At 40.5% G+C, this 21600-nt stretch overlaps 1 protein-coding gene across 4 annotated transcripts in view; it reads left to right on the top strand.

Moving 5' to 3' along the window:
• Positions 1-21600, top strand: part of LOC115590287 (serine/threonine-protein kinase ppk4-like) — a 336079-nt gene that overhangs the window by 53497 nt on the left and 260982 nt on the right. The window contains exons 3-7 of one of the 4 annotated variants that reach the window (XM_030431612.1): positions 76-239; positions 325-548; positions 1045-1174; positions 1250-1344; positions 1678-3095. In XM_030431612.1, coding sequence (XP_030287472.1) covers positions 76-239; positions 325-548; positions 1045-1174; positions 1250-1344; positions 1678-1897 — 833 coding nt within the window. In that variant the 3' untranslated portion in view covers positions 1898-3095. Of the gene's footprint in view, positions 1-75; positions 240-324; positions 549-1044; positions 1175-1249; positions 1345-1677; positions 3096-14360; positions 14439-14540; positions 14705-14787; positions 15012-15673; positions 15804-15900; positions 16002-21600 lie in introns of those variants that run through there. The other 3 variants (XM_030431617.1, XM_030431616.1, XM_030431610.1) reach the window with 3 other exon arrangements.

Genomic DNA, 21600 nt, shown 5'->3' with positions numbered 1-21600 from the left:
TCAGAAATTCAGAATGACTGTAACAGTATTCCAAATTTTAATTATTATACCTTTTTTTTTTAATTTGTCCCGTAGATGTTAACGGGAGGGCGAGATTAGCAGATTTTGGCATCAGTAGACGGTTACTCAAGGGCCAAACAACTTATTGCACAGGCAGTGCAGGAACAAGATGCTGGAAGGCCAGGGAGACTTTAACAGACGAAGCTGACATACGATACAAGTCAAACACTGATGTACAGGTCAGTTTTACTACAACACAAACTGCATTGATGAATAATTGAAGAATACTCCTATCATTGCTCAAATGATCTGTTCAATTTTTAGGTGGCAGGGATGCTGATTTATTACATCCTCTCTGGAGGACACCATCCTTTAGGCGACAAGCTTCATAAATGTGAGTACAACATTGATGAAGGTTTGTACGCTTTGGACCATGTTGAAGATGTGGTGGCAAAGGACCTCATCGAGTTGATGATCCATAAGGAACCAAAAAATAGACCAACAGTGGAGGAATGCTTGAGTCATCCCTTCTTCTGGAAACCTGACAGGTAGCATCAGTTTCATTGTCACCTTTTATTTCTGTGTATAGCAGCTCGCATTGTGTTAACAAGAGTCGATGCCCACAAGTGGCTCAGTGAGGCCGCTCTAAAAGACACAGTGGAGCTTTCATCTCAATGCTAACATTAGCATGCTAACATGTTTACAATGACGATGCTAACATGCTGATGCTAACAAGGTATATTGTTTACCATGGTCACCATCTTAGTCTTGCATGATCGCATGCTAATTCATACCAAACACAACCAGATCTAAACTTGGTTGACGTGAATTAGTTTTGCATGTGTTTGGTCAGAAACCAAACTACTGGACAAATTGGAAATTGGACTTCATGATTTCACTGAGGAACATTTCAGGGGTCATTAGGTTAATTAGGATCCATCTTTTGGGAGCCATGAATGGATATAACATGGCTAGTAAAACTGCACATGTTGTCTCGTTTTCCATTTCACTAAACAGGCATCTTAAACGCATTTCATTTTTCAGGAGATTTGAATACTTGAGAAGGATCGGAAACATCAAGGAGGTGGAAAAGTGGAAAGATGCTGACCAGGAATTAATTTCTTCGTTGGATAAATGTGTTGGGGATGGATCCTTCAAACAGTGGAAAACTGAGGTGACAACTGTCCAACAACTGGAACTTCTCTATTCCTTATTTCCACTTAATGACTAGATGTTTTTGGTGTTGCAGTTGGCAGAGTTGGTGAAGAAGATGGATCCCAAAAACAGATACGATGACAGCACACTGGCATTCCTGCGCTTCATACGAAACCTCCACGAGCACTAGTAAGTCAAACTGAGTTACAGATGATGAAGGGCCTTAAAGGTGTTATTGATAACATTCAGTCATAAATGTGTCATTCCATCTCCCCACTTCCACTGCCTTCATGTTACAATACTGCTGTTGTTTGAATCATCTGCCCCCTCAAGTGGTTGCTTGTGTTGGTGTCTGTTGCTAAAGTCAATGTTAACACAAACTGCACCTGATTCCTGGAATGAGTTCATCCTTTCTCTCTTACTGACCTCCATCACACAGATCTCCACAGCCACACCCGTTTTTGACAGCTCCTTTATTGTTTATTTAATTGTAGTGCAATTCATTCTTCTCTCTGTTTGCAGTCCCGAGGACGCGGCCAACGTTGATCTGATGTCGATGTTTCCGGATCTCTTCGGGTGTGTTTATCTGTTTGCCAACAGCAGAGGGTGGAATTTAAGGTCGCCTGTGAAGGAAATGTTTGGAACAATGTTCTCCAGAGTTGTAAAGCCATCCACAGAGGAGGATCATGTTGGCAGGCCAGTTCAAGAATCTCAACTTCTGTCTGGGGCAACTGCAAAGTGACAATACTTTGAGCAAGGTCTTTACTGTAGAAAAGAAAAAGTCCTGCCACAGTTGATTTGATTGAACTGCATTAATGCAACAAGACCTGATGCTGGGTTAGGGCTGGGTATTACCAGGTACCTGATGATACGATACTATCACCATATTTCGCCCATGATAACGAAAATATCACGATACAGCGATTCTGCGATAATCGATATATTGCAAGAAATTTCATCCACGATACATCACGATATCTGTGTCACTGAAGATATTCAGAATTTATTGACTGCACTGAATCCATTTCACAGGAATTACAAAACATTGTCAATCAATTTCACATGAATGACAGCCAAGTAAACAGAGTATATTGCACAGTGACTCTTCTTAACACACACACTGACTACAACTATCATTAAATATCGATATTTGTGGGTGGGACAATTCTACAAGCCTCTGGATGTTTCCACATGATCTAAATGTAACCTTTCTTTTCACTGAAAAAAGCTCCTTCAGGCAAATAAATGAGTGCTGATGTAGTTCTACGTCAACTCCAACAGTAGGACCTTGACCCTGGTCTGTCATTGACACGGCTGATGTTAAAGACCTGTACTTAAAAGAAATAGAGAACGTGAGGTGAAATTCTTTGCTGAAGTGAGGAGGATGTCAAAAATGTAAAAATAAATCTTAAGTGCTTCCTCTCATTATGTGAATATTGTAATTAAAACAATGTAATGGAATGTAAAAGCTTTACAACATGCAGGTTGTTTTTAAAGGGATATTTTTAAGGTTTTGGAAGGATTGTCTGTATTATAAGATTATCTGTTGATTATAAAAATTAGTGATGTTTGATAATGTTTGTTTTAGGGTGAAGGATCAATAAGATCACATCTAACCTTGATATTATAATTTGTTCCTTTTTATACGGTGTAATATCACAATGTGATGTGGGAATTATTTTACTTTCCTCACAAAGGACAGTGGAATCTTTATTTTCCCCAAATGTTAGTGGAGTTTTTGCAGACAGATGATACATGTGTGGTCATATAGAGAGTACTAATATTATACTGATATTTTTCTTACATGGTCTTTGTATTGTATTGTATGAAAGAAAACAAGCAAAAACACATTGATAATAAAGTTGGTCTTTACACTACGAGTTGTGAGTTACAACGTGCTTTTGCAAAAAATAAAACCTTAATGGAATATGCAAGCTTCACAACATGCAGGTTCTTTTGTATGATTTTTGTTTTGAGCATACTGAATGTTACTCTCAAAATATACTGTACATTTAGTCAGCTGAGTATCAAAATAAATGTGTAAAAGTATGACTAAGATGTGTTTTATCATTCATTGATCATTAGCATTAGAGCTCTGGCTCTATCAGTCACAGTTCATCTTCTCCTCTCTAAGAAGCATTAATTACTTTGTGACAGGGAAATCTCACAATAAAATGACACATTAACAAAGGACATTGGGATCTTAAAGCTAATATTTGTACGGTGATGATTCAAATTAACATGTTAAACTGACAAGAGACAAACTTTTTGCTCTAGTTTATCACCATAAGTTGAGTGTTGAATGCACAATGTTTACAATTCTGATTTTATTCAAGAAAATATATAAATTCAAGGAAATATATGGAAATATCTGTGTCATTACTACAACTACTACTTAAGCCAAATATTAACTGTTAATGTACAGAGAGGTTCAATTACTTTTTTAACTGCCCCATTCTTTAGCCCAGAATAGTGCCTGATGGTATTCTTTAAGGCTGGATACTGGATCTTTGTAGACATATGCAGACTATGATGACTGAACAGTCACATATTAATGTTCAGGAAGTAAATAGTAGAAGGGGAAAGTCCTCCCACATCCTGTGGAGGCCCAACCCATCATCAGACAGGTATTTGCCTATCCGTGACAGAGAGAGTCAGAGGCAGGAAGAAACAGCAGGATAAGTTTTGATCAATAGAATTCATACTACAGTGGACACCTCACTTCAACATTGTAAGTTTATTTTCCTACATTTCTCTTAACACTCACCTTCAAATTATATTGTGATTATATGTGTTTTGCTAGAAAAATCTGCGTCAAAGTGAAACCTTATCTTGGCCAAATTTGGCCCGTTGGCCACACATCGGGCTGCTCTGCTCTACAAGAATGACACCATTGGTGTTTAGATCGGCTCCATATAAATCTCACTGTCACCATGCTAGTTTATCTGCCACCAGGCACCACATTTCCTGGAAGAATGGAGGCTGACTGACAGTCGGTCTGGCAGCCTGGTGCAATTTCTATCTGGTTTCCACAAGTCCAGTATGGATGAAATGAATGAATAAACCCACATTTTGTCCAGAGTTGTCATTAGATAAAACTCTGGGGAAAAACAGAAAGCAAGTCAGCTGTCTTCGTAACAGCAAAGCCAACAATAATCCCACAAGTCTGTTTCACTTTATTGTGAAAGGCTGAAACATTTTAATGTCTTTCAGCTCCTTGTTTTGTTTTTATGAGAGCAACTTTACAGATGTGGTCCAGTCTCAGTGCTCACATCTACTTTGATCCCAGAAAGACACTGCCCATCATACTTTACTACCAACATACACACAATACTACTTTATACACTATCATTACAAGAACTGGTCTACATTATGGTTAGAGTTACATAATATGTCTTCGTATTATGAAATTGCTCACTTCAGTATAAGACAGCCGATCCCATTTTAAGTCAGCAGGCTTCATATCCACATCGTGTGTTCGGCCATCAGAGCGTCACAGCAGGAGTTTTTTTTTTTTACCCTGTTGTGTTTTTACCTGTTTCCTCACTGCTTTTCCCTCACCTGATGCTTCCCTGTGTGTGCGTGTGTGTGTGTGTTTGTGGGTGTATTGTCACTGCTGTAGACATGAGACACATCTGTGACTCATCAATGTATCTACTGCCTCTTCACAATCCTGGTTTTCACCTCTCATCAGTGCCAGACTGTCTTGTCTCATCCGGTGACTCTCCAGATAAAACCTCAAATATAGTATCTTGTGCCTTTTGATCCCAAGTGGTTTGTTTCATGTGTTTGTGTCTCTCTGCTTGGCTCATGTGCAGGTTTCTCCGGCATCTCTCTGCTCAGCAGTCAGCTCAACTGCCTTCACCTGCTCACCTGTCCAGGTATTTTTTTTACCTGTAAGTCACTTTCACCAATAAGACACTCTTTGTAGATCGTATGTAGGCTATGATGACTGAACAATGTTCAGGAAGTAAAGAGTAGAAGGGGCAAGTCCTCCCACATCCTGTCGAAGCCCAACCCATCTTCAGACAGGTCTTTTCCTGTCTCGTGACAGAGAGAGTCAGAGGCAGGAAGAACTACAGATAAAGCACAGCATGTTAAGTTTTGATAGATAGAATTCATACTACCGTGGACACCTTACTTTGAACACTGTAAGTTAATTTTTCCACATTTCTCACCATCAAATTATATTATAAAATAATCAGTGTTTTCACTTTAAAGAAGCACAGTCATGTAGACCTACTCTCCTTCAGTTTCCCCTCTTGTGGTTATTTGATGTCATCAGAATGAAAGTTTGTAATTCTAAATGTCAGTGAGGGAAAGGTGTGGCACTCTGTGTAACAAACACAGAGTTAATGCTGTCAGCAATTCTAGTAGTTAGGACAAGTGTAGTAGTTAGATGAGTTTTCAAGTTTTCTCTGGTACTTATATGTAGTTACAGGGAATGTCTTCTGATAGATTTGTGCCCCACCTAAATACAAGGTTGTTGAATATAATTTAATGTGAATATGATATGATTCATAGATCATGTAACAGTAATATTCTAACCTTTTCTTTTTCAGTTACACTGAAGAAAAGAAATGAATATAACCGGACACCTCCAACTGCCAGCACCCCCAAAAGAAACACATCCTATAATACAGTGTGTAATTGACAACAACCTCAAGAAGCTAAAAAAATTACTAAAGAAGAACAACATTAATGACATTTACCCATGCACAGAGTGTAATGACCTCATAACTCCACTGACTGCTGCCGTTTTATTTTTCAAGTGGGATATCTTTACTTTCCTGTTGCAGCAGGGTGCAGACCCAAACACTGAATCCCAAAATGACTTGACACCTCTGCATTATGTCTCACTATCAAATGACAAATCGCTTGTTTTTGTGGACACCCTGCTTGAGTGGAAAGCTAATCCAGATGGATGGAATATTCGTGGACTACAGCGATTCACACCGCTGCAAACTGCTGCCATCAGTGGCAGGGATGATGTCATGAAAAAGCTCAGCTCTGCTGGTGCACTGGTGACATTATTACCTGACACTGATTCTAAACATATTACTTACAATGAAAAAATATGTCAGATGGTTCACAAGCTCGCATCAGAAGGAGATGAATTATGCCGCAAAATGAGATACTTCATGGATCTGGAAACTGCAATGCAAAGAAAAACACCTGAAGAAGTGTTAAAAACATTTGACTTCCACATGCTGCGGGTGAATCCTTAGACCCATCTGACCATTATTGAAATGCTCTTTAATTTTACTGGCCGTGGTAAAGAAAAATACAGCCAGGGAAGTGTCAAATGGCTGAAGGACACTGAAAAAGTCAACACCTATATTACAGGTGCAGTCAGTCGCCTTTCAAACATCCCAAAGACAGAATTAAAGAGGTCGATCGATTGTTTGCATGCAGTTTTCTGTACAATGGAAGAGATACCAAATGAGCAAGCAGAAGCTTTGATCCCCAAACTGCTGGACAACCTTTGCTCATGGGTGAAACCCGATATATGTCAAGCTGTTCTGCAAACTCTGTATGTGATAACACAGAAAACAAAAGGCACAAATGGCTGGGATCGAAGCTTTGTCGAGAAGTTATGTAAAGCAGTTGCTCCTTTTGTGAAGGACCATCACCCCTCAGACATCAGAGTCTTCACATATGGTGTATTTGCAAACTTACTTTCAGTTAAACATGTGGGTGACATCTTTACATCAGTGGGGATAACTGCAGTGCCTGAGGACATACTGACGTCTGCAGATAAGACCAACAATGACAAGCTGAAAGAAGTTCTCAGACGACTGAACAGTTATTTCAGCAAACCAAACCAGGAATGTGAGGACTGTACAGCCTCACCTGAGTCCAAGAAAAAGATGGAAAATCAACAAGAATTAAAACTGCAAGCAGTGATGAACGGGCCCTCGCAGTCCACGCGCGCGTCGGGGCGTGCCGCTGTCCAAACGCGCCGCGGCTTAAGCCCCGTTCCTCGATCGTTGTTCACGGAGGCGGCAACCGCCTGCGTTTGGGACGGTGCACGCCGGGGGTGAATATCAGCCTCTTCTCCCAACGTGTGTTTGTAACGCGGTGGGTTGCCCCTGCCAGTATCAAGCGCTTTCAGGTGAAGTCAGAACAACTTCGTGCAATCCACAGAAATCCTAATGGGCTGCAGGTGAATGATTTCTAAAACATTTAATAATCGGGTACGTTTTGACAATCGATTCTGCACCGTTACGTTGTGAGAAGTGTTACGGCCTTCTCTAGATTGGAAGTGGGACAGAGAAGGGGGGGTTGTGGCTTGCAGTAAACTTCCTCCGCCCTAAATTCAAACCTGGGTCCACTGCGTATGTGGCATGCACTCCAACCACTCGACCACCGGCGCAGATAAGACACTGCCTTCTGTTGTCACCGTGAAGGCAGGAAGGCAGCGCATCATAGGGGAGGATGGAAGTGGAATGCCACAGATTTAGATAGGTAGTGGAGTGCAGCCAGATGTGATTCTTCCTTTTGGAAAGGGACAGCGGTCAAGTGACCAGATTTGACGAGCGTCCTGCAGTAGCGGTGTTTAAAACCAAAGAACTCACTCAGTTGTTTCATATCGAAGTGGAATTCACTTCGTTCATCGCGGAAGAGTTGGGCAGAATCACAACTACACACATCTTGTTGTGTGCCACATTGACAGGGCAGACACAACACGCAAATGGCATTCTTAGCAAATTGGCTTATTTGAAAATTGTGTGCTGTGGCTCACTACCACTCACTTATCCATTATGTGGCTCAACCCATTACCATTCAAATATGCCCTGTTGTAACGTGCAATTCAGACAAAACTACCTGCAAATGCCATGTACATCTGACTATATTTGTCATCACTGCACATAAATATGTGCAGAATAATGCTTCACTTGCCCTCTTTCAAAAATGTATTTATGGCTGTCTATCAGTGTCAAGCTTTTGATCTAAAGTTCTGCTTTGTTTACCAGTTTTTATTCCAAGAAGTGCATGCTGCCACCTTTTGAAGTTTCAATAAAATCTGATGAATATGCGGCTGACTTACTGGAATTGAATGGAATCATTCAGAGGTTATCTAGATAGGATGCAAATGCCATGTACATCTGACTATGTTTGTCATCACTGCACATAAATATGTGCAGAATAATGCTTCACTTGCCCTCTTTCAAAAATGTATTTATGGCTGTCTATCAGTGTCAAGCTTTTGATCTAAGTTCTGCTTTGTTTACCAGTTTTTATTCCAAGAAGTGCATGCTGCCACCTTTTGAAGTTTCAATAAAATCTGATGAATATGCGGCTGACTTACTGGAATTGAATGGAATCATTCAGAGGTTATCTAGATAGGATACATGTGCCTTGAAAGACAACAGTGCCATCTAGTGGCGACTTGTATCACGTACATCATACATTCATGTGCTTCTAAGCTAAATAGACCACTTCCTGTTGGACTGAGAGTGTGGGTGTAAATGAGTCATTTGCGCGTCTTCTCATAACACACATGCATGCCAAATTTCATTCATGTACATGCATGTAGGGCGCCAAAATTGACTGCGATAAAACTTACTTCATGTTTCCAGTGGGTTTCCAGTGGGTGGCGCTATGGATATGACACAGTATTGATGCACAGATCTATTCAGGGCGACTCCCTCTAGATTCCCTCTAGATTTGGCCGAGCCAGGAAATAGTATGAAGGAGATATCAGGACTTGATGCTTCATGGCGAAGGATTGTTATGGCGGGCTCCGCAACTGCCAGCAGGAATGACGTAGGATAAAGATTTTAATAACTTTTCATCTTCAAGGTCAGAGGATGCTACTGAGTGACTTTGAAGTCGGTGGTGTTACATCTGTAGGAGGAGATAATTTAAGTACGAAGATTGGCAATATTTCAAAATGGCGTCCAAAATCAAAATGGCCGACTTAGTATTGATGCTGAGATTTATTTGGGGAGACAGCCTCTACACTAAATAGAAGTTTGGTGTGGATAGGTAATTGTATGTTAAAGTTATAAAGCCTTGATGTTTGACCGCAAGGGGAAAAAATGGTTTCCACCGCCCCGCCCACTAAAGCATGTCGCAGCTGAAAGATTTTAATAACTTTTGTTCTCCAAGGCATGAAGAAAATTCCTGAGTTAATGTGAAGACTGTGGTGTTTAAGCTCTAGGACAAGATAATTTTCTAAGTCGGCATGAATTTGTCAAAAATTCCGCCACACATCTAAATAACTGACTTCCTGTTGTAGTGAGAGTAAGCATCCAAATGGGTTTTTTGTGCGTCTGGTCATGATGAAGGTGCGTACCGATTTGCGTCCTTCTATGTACAAGTAGGAGGCGGGGCATCACAATAGGGGGGCGCTACAGAGCCCACGCGTCACCGCCACGCCCCATGACCACACAGATCTCATCAGGGCGACTCCCTCTGCATTCCTGAGAGATTTGGCCGAGATAGGAAATTGTATGAAGAAGTTATGAGGACACGATGCTTTACGGCGAAGGATTCGAATTTCCCGCTCCACTGTGGCCAGCAGGTATGACGTAGGATAAAGATTTTAATAACTTTTCATCTTCAAGGTCAGAGGATGCTACTGAGTGACTTTGAAGTCGGTGGCGTTACGTCTGTAGGAGGAGATAATTTAAGTACGAAGATTGTCAATATTTCAACATGACGGCCAAAATCAAAATGGCAGACTAAGTATTGATGTTGAGATGTGTTCGGGGAGACACCCTCTACACTTACGAGCAGTTTGGTGTGGATAGGAAATTGTATGTTGAAGTTATAAAGCCTCGATGCTTGACCGCGAGGGAAAAAAATGGTTTCCACTGCCCCGCCCACTAAAGTATGTCGCAGCTGAAAGATTTTAATAACTTTTGTTCTTCAAGACATGAAGAAAATTACTGAGTTAATTTTAAGACTGTGGTGTTTAAGCTCTAGGACAAGATAATTTTCAAAGTAGGCATGAATTGGACAAAAACGCCGCCACACATCTAAATAGCTGACTTCCTGTTGGAGTGACAGTATGGTCCCCACAGACTTTTTTGTGCGTCTGCTCACGATGAATCAGCGTACCGAATTTCGTTCATCTACGTGCATGTGGAAGGCAGGGAAGAACATTAGGGGGCGCTACAGAGCCCGCAGGTCACGACCTTGCCCAACGGCATTAAATTATCAAATTTTTCACTACATGTGACGTATATTCCAAATTTGGTGAGTTTTTGGGTATGTTCAGGCCTCCAAAACTGCAGTTAAAGCGGTACACTAGTCCTTCCAATTACAATAGGGACCTCACAGGTCGATGACCTGCTCGGGCCCTAATTAAAACTGCAAGCAGTGATGAACGGGCCCTCGCAGTCCTCGCGCGCGTCGGGGCATGCCGCCGTCCAAACGCGCCGCGGCTTAAGCCCCGTTCCTCGATCGTTGTTCACGGAGGAGGCAACCGCCTGCGTTTGGGACGGTGCACGCCGGGGGTGAATATCAGCCTCTTCTCCCAACGTGTGTTTGTAACGCGGTGGGTTGCCCCTGCCAGTATCAAGCGCTTTCAGGTGAAGTCAGAACAACTTCGTGCAATCCACAGAAATCCTAATGGGCTGCAGGTGAATGATTTCTAAAACATTTAATAATCGGGTACGTTTTGACAATCGATTCTGCACCGTTACGTTGTGTGAAGTGTTACGGCCTTCTCTAGATTGGAAGTGGGACAGAGAAGGGGGGGTTGTGGCTTGCAGTAAACTTCCTCCGCCCTAAATTCAAACCTGGGTCCACTGCGTATGTGGCATGCACTCCAACCACTCGACCACCGGCGCAGATAAGACACTGCCTTCTGTTGTCACCGTGAAGGCAGGAAGGCAGCGCATCATAGGGGAGGATGGAAGTGGAATGCCACAGATTTAGATAGGTAGTGGAGTGCAGCCAGATGTGATTCTTCCTTTTGGAAAGGGACAGCGGTCAAGTGACCAGATTTGACGAGCGTCCTGCAGTAGCGGTGTTTAACCAAAGAACTCACTCAGTTGTTTCATATCGAAGTGGAATTCACTTCGTTCATCGCGGAAGAGTTGGGCAGAATCACAACTACACACATCTTGTTGTGTGCCACATTGACAGGGCAGACACAACACGCAAATGGCATTCTTAGCAAATTGGCTTATTTGAAAATTGTGTGCTGTGGCTCACTACCACTCACTTATCCATTATGTGGCTCAACCCATTACCATTCAAATATGCCCTGTTGTAACGTGCAATTCAGACAAAACTACCTGCAAATGCCATGTACATCTGACTATATTTGTCATCACTGCACATAAATATGTGCAGAATAATGCTTCACTTGCCCTCTTTCAAAAATGTATTTATGGCTGTCTATCAGTGTCAAGCTTTTGATCTAAATTCTGCTTTGTTTACCAGTTTTTATTCCAAGAAGTGCATGCTGCCACCTTTTGAAGTTTCAATAAAATCTGATGAATATGCGGCTGACTTACTGGAATTGAATGGAATCATTCAGAGGTTATCTAGATAGGATGCAAATGCCATGTACATCTGACTATGTTTGTCATCACTGCACATAAATATGTGCAGAATAATGCTTCACTTGCCCTCTTTCAAAAATGTATTTATGGCTGTCTATCAGTGTCAAGCTTTTGATCTAAGTTCTGCTTTGTTTACCAGTTTTTATTCCAAGAAGTGCATGCTGCCACCTTTTGAAGTTTCAATAAAATCTGATGAATATGCGGCTGACTTACTGGAATTGAATGGAATCATTCAGAGGTTATCTAGATAGGATACATGTGCCTTGAAAGACAACAGTGCCATCTAGTGGCGACTTGTATCACGTACATCATACATTCATGTGCTTCTAAGCTAAATAGACCACTTCCTGTTGGACTGAGAGTGTGGGTGTAAATGAGTCATTTGCGCGTCTTCTCATAACACACATGCATGCCAAATTTCATTCATGTACATGCATGTAGGGCGCCAAAAATGACTGCGATAAAACCTACTTCATGTTTCCAGTGGGTTTCCAGTGGGTGGCGCTATGGATATGACACAGTATTGATGCACAGATCTATTCAGGGCGACTCCCTCTAGATTCCCTCTAGATTTGGCCGAGCCAGGAAATAGTATGAAGGAGATATCAGGACTTGATGCTTCATGGCGAAGGATTGTTATGGCGGGCTCTGCAACTGCCAGCAGGAATGACGTAGGATAAAGATTTTAATAACTTTTCATCTTCAAGGTCAGAGGATGCTACTGAGTGACTTTGAAGTCGGTGGTGTTACATCTGTAGGAGGAGATAATTTAAGTACGAAGATTGGCAATATTTCAAAATGGCGTCCAAAATCAAAATGGCCGACTTAGTATTGATGCTGAGATTTATTTGGGGAGACAGCCTCTACACTAAATAGAAGTTTGGTGTGGATAGGTAATTGTATGTTAAAGTTATAAGGCCTTGATGTTTGACCGCGAGGGGAAAAAAATGGTTTCCACCGCCCCGCCCACTAAAGCATGTCGCAGCTGAAAGATTTTAATAACTTTTGTTCTCCAAGGCATGAAGAAAATTCCTGAGTTAATGTGAAGACTGTGGTGTTTAAGCTCTAGGACAAGATAATTTTCTAAGTCGGCATGAATTTGTCAAAAATTCCGCCACACATCTAAATAACTGACTTCCTGTTGTAGTGAGAGTAAGCATCCAAATGGGTTTTTTGTGCGTCTGGTCATGATGAAGGTGCGTACCGATTTGCGTCCTTCTATGTACAAGTAGGAGGCGGGGCATCACAATAGGGGGCGCTACAGAGCCCACGCGTCACCGCCACGCCCCATGACCACACAGATCTCATCAGGGCGACTCCCTCTGCATTCCTGAGAGATTTGGCCGAGATAGGAAATTGTATGAAGAAGTTATGAGGACACGATGCTTTACGGCGAAGGATTCGAATTTCCCGCTCCACTGTGGCCAGCAGGTATGACGTAGGATAAAGATTTTAATAACTTTTCATCTTCAAGGTCAGAGGATGCTACTGAGTGACTTTGAAGTCGGTGGCGTTACGTCTGTAGGAGGAGATAATTTAAGTACGAAGATTGTCAATATTTCAACATGACGGCCAAAATCAAAATGGCAGACTGAGTATTGATGCTGAGATGTGTTCGGGGAGACACCCTCTACACTTACGAGCAGTTTGGTGTGGATAGGAAATTGTATGTTGAAGTTATAAAGCCTCGATGCTTGACCGCGAGGGAAAAAAATGGTTTCCACTGCCCCGCCCACTAAAGTATGTCGCAGCTGAAAGATTTTAATAACTTTTGTTCTTCAAGACATGAAGAAAATTACTGAGTTAATTTTAAGACTGTGGTGTTTAAGCTCTAGGACAAGATAATTTTCAAAGTAGGCATGAATTGGACAAAAACGCCGCCACACATCTAAATAGCTGACTTCCTGTTGGAGTGACAGTATGGTCCCCACAGACTTTTTTGTGCGTCTGCTCACGATGAATCAGCGTACCGAATTTCGTTCATCTACGTGCATGTGGAAGGCAGGGAAGAACATTAGGGGGCGCTACAGAGCCTGCAGGTCACGACCTCGCCCAACGGCATTAAATTATCAAATTTTTCACTACATGTGACGTATATTCCAAATTTGGTGAGTTTTTGGGTATGTTCAGGCCTCCAAAACTGCAGTTAAAGCGGTACACTAGTCCTTCCAATTACAATAGGGACCTCACAGGTCGATGACCTGCTCGGGCCCTAACAAGACGACCAAAATGATGTGTTAACAGATGAATGGCGACCAGTCAGCGTGAGGTGGAGAGAAAAATTAGAGAAGCTGGTTAGCACTGATAGAAGCAGAGTAACCACAATTAGGAGCATGATTTATGTGAATGATGCAGAATTCCGCATAGCGAAGGGCAGTGATGGTACTGAAGTCTTCTTGGGGCTGAGAGATGATGGCACTGAGGTTGCTATCAAGAGAATGACTAAAAGCAACTATCAGGAGCTGAAGACTGAGGAGGGATTTCTACGACTTCCAGAACTTCAAATTCCATCCATTGTACGATACCTTTACTTTGCAGAGGATGAGAACTTTGGATATCTTTGTCTTCAGCTTTGTGAAGACACCCTGGAAGAATATGTCACAAAAGAGTTGGGTTTACATAAAGATGAAAATAAGAAAGAAAAAAGAAAGGTGCTGGAAAAGAAACTTGTCGAACAGGTTCTGAAGAGTTTAAAGGCGCTTCATTGTCATAATCCACCCATTTTACATCGTGATCTCAAACCACAGAATGTTTTGATTGGTAAGAAAAGTTTAAAATATTTGAAAATAACAACATTATTTGAATTTAAGTATGAACCATAATTTTAATGTCTGAGATCGTCTTCTGTGATTTGTCCTGCAGATGTTACCGGGAGGGCGAGACTAGCAGATTTTGGCATCAGTAGACAGTTATCCACAGGACAAACAACTTGTCGCACAGGCAGAGCAGGAACTAAATGCTGGATGGCCAGGGAGACTTTAACAGGAGAAACTGACATAAGATACAAGCGGAGCACAGATATACAGGTCAGTTTTACTGCTATGTAAACTCAATTGATGACTTGGAGAAAATACTTCCTATATTGCAAACTGTTCTCTTAATTCTCAAGGTGGCAGGAATGCTGATTTATTACATCCTCTCTGGAGGACACCATCCTTTTGGCGACAAACCCTTTGAATGTGAGTACAACATTCATAAAGGTTTCTACACGTTGGACCATGTTGAAGATTTGGTGGCAAAGGACCTCATCGAGTTGATGATCAGTAAAGAACCAGAGAGCAGACCTACAGTGGAAGAATGCTTGAGTCATCCCTTCTTCTGGACCACTGACAGGTAAAGAAGAAAACCTGAATGATTGATAGATTGATGACTTAAATTTCCTGTTTCTTATTTTCATTTCATTTTTAGCACTCATCTGGTTGGTTTCAAATTGTGGTCAAGAGTGAAATATTATCCCTTGAGGACCACTTCACCTGGAACACCCTCCAAACACTGTTGCAGACCACATACATCACTTGTGCTTATTGGAGATGGTGTTTGTTAAAGGCCTCTAAAAAGCAGATATAACAACTAAACAATAATCGAGAAGTGGGCTATACACAGTATAGGAACTTTTACATTTTACTCTTTGGCGTACCCTACTCATTTCTGTCCTTTACATATCAAGCTGGGAGTGCAGCAAAGTGCTGCCTACATCCTTTCAGCTCCCATGTTGACCAATTGGGCAGTTCAGACAGAGCACACTGCAGTAAGGACCTCCATGCCCAGCTAATGCTTTATAGAGCACCTACATGCTAAACAGTGTTCATGTTCAGTCAAGTAGGCATGTTGGTGTAAAGATCCATGCTATGCCTAGTTAGAGGTTATGAAATATGGTTTGACAACCACTGACTTGTCGGTTTCAATCTCTAACACTATTTTCAATGAATATTATTTTTTAAGGTCTCTTCTCTTTATTTTGCAATTCAAATATCCAAAAATAAACTGTTTTTCAGGAGAGTTGAATATTTGAGAAGGACTGGCAACAGAGAGGAGGTGGCAAAGTATTCAAATGCTGCCCCGGAACGGATTGGTGCAATGGAACAATACGCCAGGGATGGATCCTTCAGACAGTGGAAAAATAAGGTGACTGCAACATAAAAACTGTCACACTGTAATTCTTATTTCTGCTTTATGGTATGTTTTACGTATGATTCAATCTTAATTATATTTTCCTTTGCAGTTCCCACCAGAGTTGGTCCAGAAGATGGAGGGCAAGAACAAAGCCTACCCTGATCACATACTGGGATTACTGCGCTTCATCCGAAACCTTCATGAGCACTAGTGAGTTAAAAGTGGTGAAGGGCCTTAAAATGTCACTAAAGTTCTTCATAAGTTTTTAATAATGTCTATTACATTCCACTACATGTTGATACTATACACCTACTATATATCCATCTACTATATATCCACTGTAATAAATATGTTCCTTTTCCTCTGTAGTACCAAGGAGGCATCCAGAGTCGATTTGATGTCAATGTTTCCAGATCTCTTTGGATGTGTTTGGAAGTTTGCTAAGACACAAGGGTGGAATTCGGAGACCCCTTGAAGGAAATGTGTCAAAGAGAAGACATCACCTCCAACTGCTTGATGCAATCTACAGAGCAATTCACACTCTACAAGGTTCAGCAGTCTCCAGCCAGTGACTTGAAGTTAAGTTAACTTAAAAACAACTACAGACTGGATCAGTGTTTTTATACCTTGGAAAGATTCCAGACTCTCTTGATAATATTGACAGAGAAATGACACTGACTGAGTTACACATATTGTTTGCCTCTTCCCCATATGCTTATATGCAGTGTCATGTGCATTGCTGTTTAAGTTTTCAGTATGTGTGTGCCCATATGTACATGCTACGACCAAATCTCCCCTGGTAACACCTTTGTGTTGCATTAAATTCTTATACTGAAGTGAGAACAATTGTGTCAAAGTTGTTTTTTTAATTCATCTAATTTAAGATAAGTTTTCCACATAAACCTTAACAACATACACATTCTGTTTTCATTTTTTGCATATTGGAAGTTATTCTCAGAATATAAAACAAGTTTAAACTTGAGGACCTAAATAATTATGTTTAGTATGATTTCAAGATGTCTTAAATTAAGATAATTTCTCCTCTTGCAGTGCACCAAAAATGTGTTATTTATTCTATTACATATTTGTTATTTAATAATGGGTCATTGGGTCATTCTATGCCAACTCACCCAAAACCCAGAACTTTTCCCACCTCACACCATGGATTTTGAAACAGTCCATGGAGAGACCTTGTTCATTAATTTAATAGTATTGAATATATATATGTATTTTTACAACTTAAATAAATATAAGAGATTTCTGATTATTTCTTGAGTTTGTTTTACACACGCTGAATACACAATGAGTAAGAGTTCAGCAATTGATGTATGAAAATATGATTTGAAGAAATGTTTCGTTATGTTCGGTTCTGTTATGTTCAGGTTATGGCTGCTAAAATATAGCGCAACATAAATTGAACATCTAGTCTCCCCTCACAGGATAAATTACTTCCCATACTTTCTTTGTTGCACACAAAATATTCATAATATTGTGTAGACAGGGCATTAACTTGACTAATGCCCACGTACTCTAAAGGAGCTCGTGTTATCTTTGCCCTGAACTTTTGTAGTGCACTGCAACTTCATCTTCATTTCTGGGGAATGACTTGATCTTACTAACTGTGAACAGGAAGAGAGAGTAAGGTAGACAGACAGAAAAAAAGATGGAGATGCAGTGGAAATTGACTCACTTTTGGAGTCAGCCTCAAGTGGCCATTCGAGGGACTGCAATTTATGTTACTCCTGCATTGGCTTCATTTCTCAGCCCTCGAGGTTGTTGCTTGGTATTTACTGCAGTCATGGATGTCGTATGTATGTGACTATATAGCATGCTGAAACAAAAAAATATTTATTACAGGAAAGAAAACTTATTTTTGAATTACACTTCAGTTTAGTTCATAGCCATTCACAGTTCTGTTGTATTTTATGAAGAACTATATGTTCCTAAACGTTTTGATGTATTTTATTTTTTATAAATGTTCCTTGGATTCCTGTGCATACCACTAGAGGGAGCTCACATACCACCACAGTTTGAGAACAGCAGCACGAGACAGTTATTAACAACTCATAATAATTATTTGAGGTGTTGCAGTTTCCATCAAAGTTGATCAATAAGATGGATACCCATAACCAAGCCTACCCAGAAAAACACACTGGGAGGACTGCGCTTCATCTAAAAGCACCAGTGAGTGATACAGTATCATCATTTATAAACACTGAAATATCACAATGTGATGTGGGAATTATAAGAGTGGTTAGAGTTTTTTTTAACTATTTGTCGTTTATAATCTTTCTCTCTTTATTTTTTAAATAGTAACAGGCTTTGTGCTCTTATTGTGTTTAAACTGCAAGAAATTGAACAAGTCTGGATTTGGAGGAGTGACCTGATCATCTTTTTTTCCTTGACTGACCAAAACTGAAACTTAATGAACTAACTCATCACAGGGAAATTTTTACTTTCCTTGTGCAGCAGGGTGAAAGCCCAGACAATATTTCACAGAACAACTTCACACCTCTGCATTATGTGTCACTATATAAAGCATCACTTGATTTTGTGGAGAAACTGCTTGAAACAAGAGCTAATCCAGATGGATGTGATCTACAGGTATACTCACCACTGCAAGCTGCTGCCATCAATGACAGAGAGGATGATGTGAATGTGCTCATCTCTGCTGGTGCAGCAGTGACCGAGTTACTTGTCACTCATCCTCAACATGTGACTCACAATGAAAAAATAAGTCAGATGATTCACAACTTTAAAAGGAAGGAATGAAAGGAGATACATCATGCTCTGAAATCAGATATTTGCTGGATGTGGGAATTGCTGAGCAAAGTAAAACACCTGAACAAGTGTTCAAAACTTCTGACAGTCACATGCTGTTGGAGGATCCTCAGACACATCTGACCATGACTGAAGTTCTTTTTACTGTAACTGGGTCAGATGAAGAGAAATACCGCCATGGAAATATCAAATGGTTGAAGGACACTGAAGGAACATGTAAAGGTGACAATGAAACATTCACAAGGAACATGTAAAGGATACTATTATTATCTTACATGCAGTTCTGTGTACTGTGGAGGAAATACTAAATGAACAAGCACAAGCTTTAGTCCCCCAACTACTAGACCAGCTTTGCTCTAAAGAAAGGTGATTGGACCCTACACTCTTCCATTAGTGGGTCAGATATAAATAAGATAGAAGATATTGCAAGAAAACAATGTCACCAGGTCATTTTTGACCTAACAAAGGGTTAAAAAACTACAAGGGGATAGTCCTCCCACTTCCTGTAAAAGCCCAACCCATCATCTAACAGGTCTTTTCCTTTCTCGGGACAGAGGGAGAAGCAGGAAGAAACACAGATAAAGCACAGCTTGTTAAGTTTTGATCAACATAATTCATACTACGGTACACACTACTTAAACTTTGTAAGTTCATTTTCCTACAATTCTCTTAACATTCACCTTCAAATTGTACTGTAAATCATAGAAGGGGAGTTCAGAAGAACTTCCAGATGTGAAATTAAAAAACAGAATACAAGCTGTGGGCCAAACTGCAGTGTTGCTTGAATAGTGTGGAAAAGCAGCTTATAGAGTTTGAATTGTTATTTGTCTGCTTGAGCAGCGATTGTGGAAACAAGGGCGAGTTGAAGTCGAGGTTGAATGTGGGATTTATTTAACATTCATCATCCTCTGCTTGAATGGAAAAAATGGCAGACAAACATCGATTATCTTTGTAATTATGAATGTTATCGATGAGTAAAATAGACAGTGAATTCCCAATTGAGACGAATATTTTTGTGTTTTAATGGAGTGAATACATTGAAAAATGTGGAAAAGATTGAGGTCAAAATAACAGACGGTTATTCACGACCAATAATCAGTGTGCTCACCTTAAACAAACACAGTCATGTTGACCTAATCGCCTTTAGTTTTCACTCTTGTGGTTATTTGAAGTTATCAGAATGAAAGTTTACATGAAAACACAATATTTCACCTTGTACCTGCGACCACCAAAGTCTATTAATGAAAAGTCCACAGCTCTGCTTATTCAAAGTTTAACTCCTGTTGCAGACCTGAAGGAGGAAGTTTAAATTCTAAAGTTCAGTGAGGGAAAGGTGTTGCACTACGTATTTGTTCATTTGAGATAAGACAACTACAACTTACTTTTTACCATTATTTAGAATTGTATCATTAAGTAAAGCTTGATCAAGGACTTTCTCTGTTTGAAACTGGCTGACTCTCTAAATCTCACCTCGATGCTTCTGTGCGAAACAAGTGTTATCTCTTGAACTTTGCCTGTCCATTGGAAAGCAGCTGTGCTCTTTCTCATACCCTGGCTTTTCTCTCCAATGTATTAACCACCCATAAAAAGGACAAATGCTTGCAACCTATCTCGTTTATCAATAGGATATGTACAGCTCTTTTAATAATACAGTGTATTGGTGCACGACAATTGTATAACAGTGTCTTAGACTCAAATCAGTGTGCATAAATCAGACAAGTGGATAGAGTGCACAGGAATCTCTGGGCAGGTGGTCATGAGGGCATAGTGATTTGTCACAGTGGTCAGGTGAAATTTAAATGAATAAATCTAACAAAAGTTAGGACAAGTGTAGTAGCTGATGACTTTTCAAGTTGTAGAAATTATTTTGCATTACTTCTGGTACTTATATGTCGTTACAGGAATGGCTTGTGATGGATTTGTACCTCACCTTAATAAAATTATTTTAAATAAGATTTAATGTGAAATGATATGATTCATACCTCATATAAACAGTAATATTATAACTTTTTCTTTTTCACAGTTACACTGAAGAAAAGGAAATGAATATCAACCTACAGTTTCCAACTGGCAGCACCCCCAACAGGAACAATCGTATAATACAGTGTGTAATTGACAACAACCTCAAGAGGCTAAAAAGATTACTTAAGGAGAACGACATAAATGAACTTTACCCATGCACAACGTGTAATGACTACATAACCCCACTGACTGCTGCTGTTGTAACTCACAACTGGGATATTTTTACTTTCCTTTTGCGGCAGGGTGCAAACCCAAACAATGTTTCAGAGCAAGGCTTCACACCTCTGCATTATGTCTCAATGTATGATGCACCACTTGATTTTGTGGAGGAACTGCTTGAAGCAAGAGCTTATCCAGATGGATGGGATCTACATCCATACACACCACTGCACACTGCTGCCATCAACAACCGACATGACGTTGCAAAAGTGCTCATCTCTGCTGGTGCATTGGTGACACACTTAGATGGCACTCATCCTCAACATGTGACTGACAATGTGAAAATAACTCGGCTGATTCACAAGCTCGCATCGAAAGGAGATAAATTATGCTCTGAAATCAGATATTTTCTTGATGTGGAAATTGCTGTGCAAAGTAAAACACCTGAACAAGTGTTCAAAACTTTTCACAGTCACATGCTGTTGGAGCATCCTCAGACCCATCTGACCATTAATGAAGTTCTTTTTACTGAACCTGGGCCAGATGGAGAGAAATACCGCCAGGGAAGTATCAAATGGCTGAAGGACACTGGAAATCTGAACACCTACATTGAAGGAGCAGTCAGACGCATTCCAAACATTCGCAAGGAATATGTACATGACACTATTATTACTTTACATGCAGTTCTGTGTACTGTGGAGGAAATAACAAATGAACAAGCACAAGCTTTAGTCCCCAAACTACTGGACAGGCTTCGCTTAAAAGAGAGACCTGATGTGTGTGAAACTGTTCTGCAAACACTGTATGTGATAACACAGAAAACAAAAGGCACAGATGGCTGGGATCT

The sequence above is a fragment of the Sparus aurata genome, chromosome 10 (genome assembly GCF_900880675.1).
Source record: "Sparus aurata chromosome 10, fSpaAur1.1, whole genome shotgun sequence".
NCBI lineage: Eukaryota > Metazoa > Chordata > Actinopteri > Spariformes > Sparidae > Sparus > Sparus aurata.
This window is presented reverse-complemented; position numbering and strand designations above follow the sequence as displayed.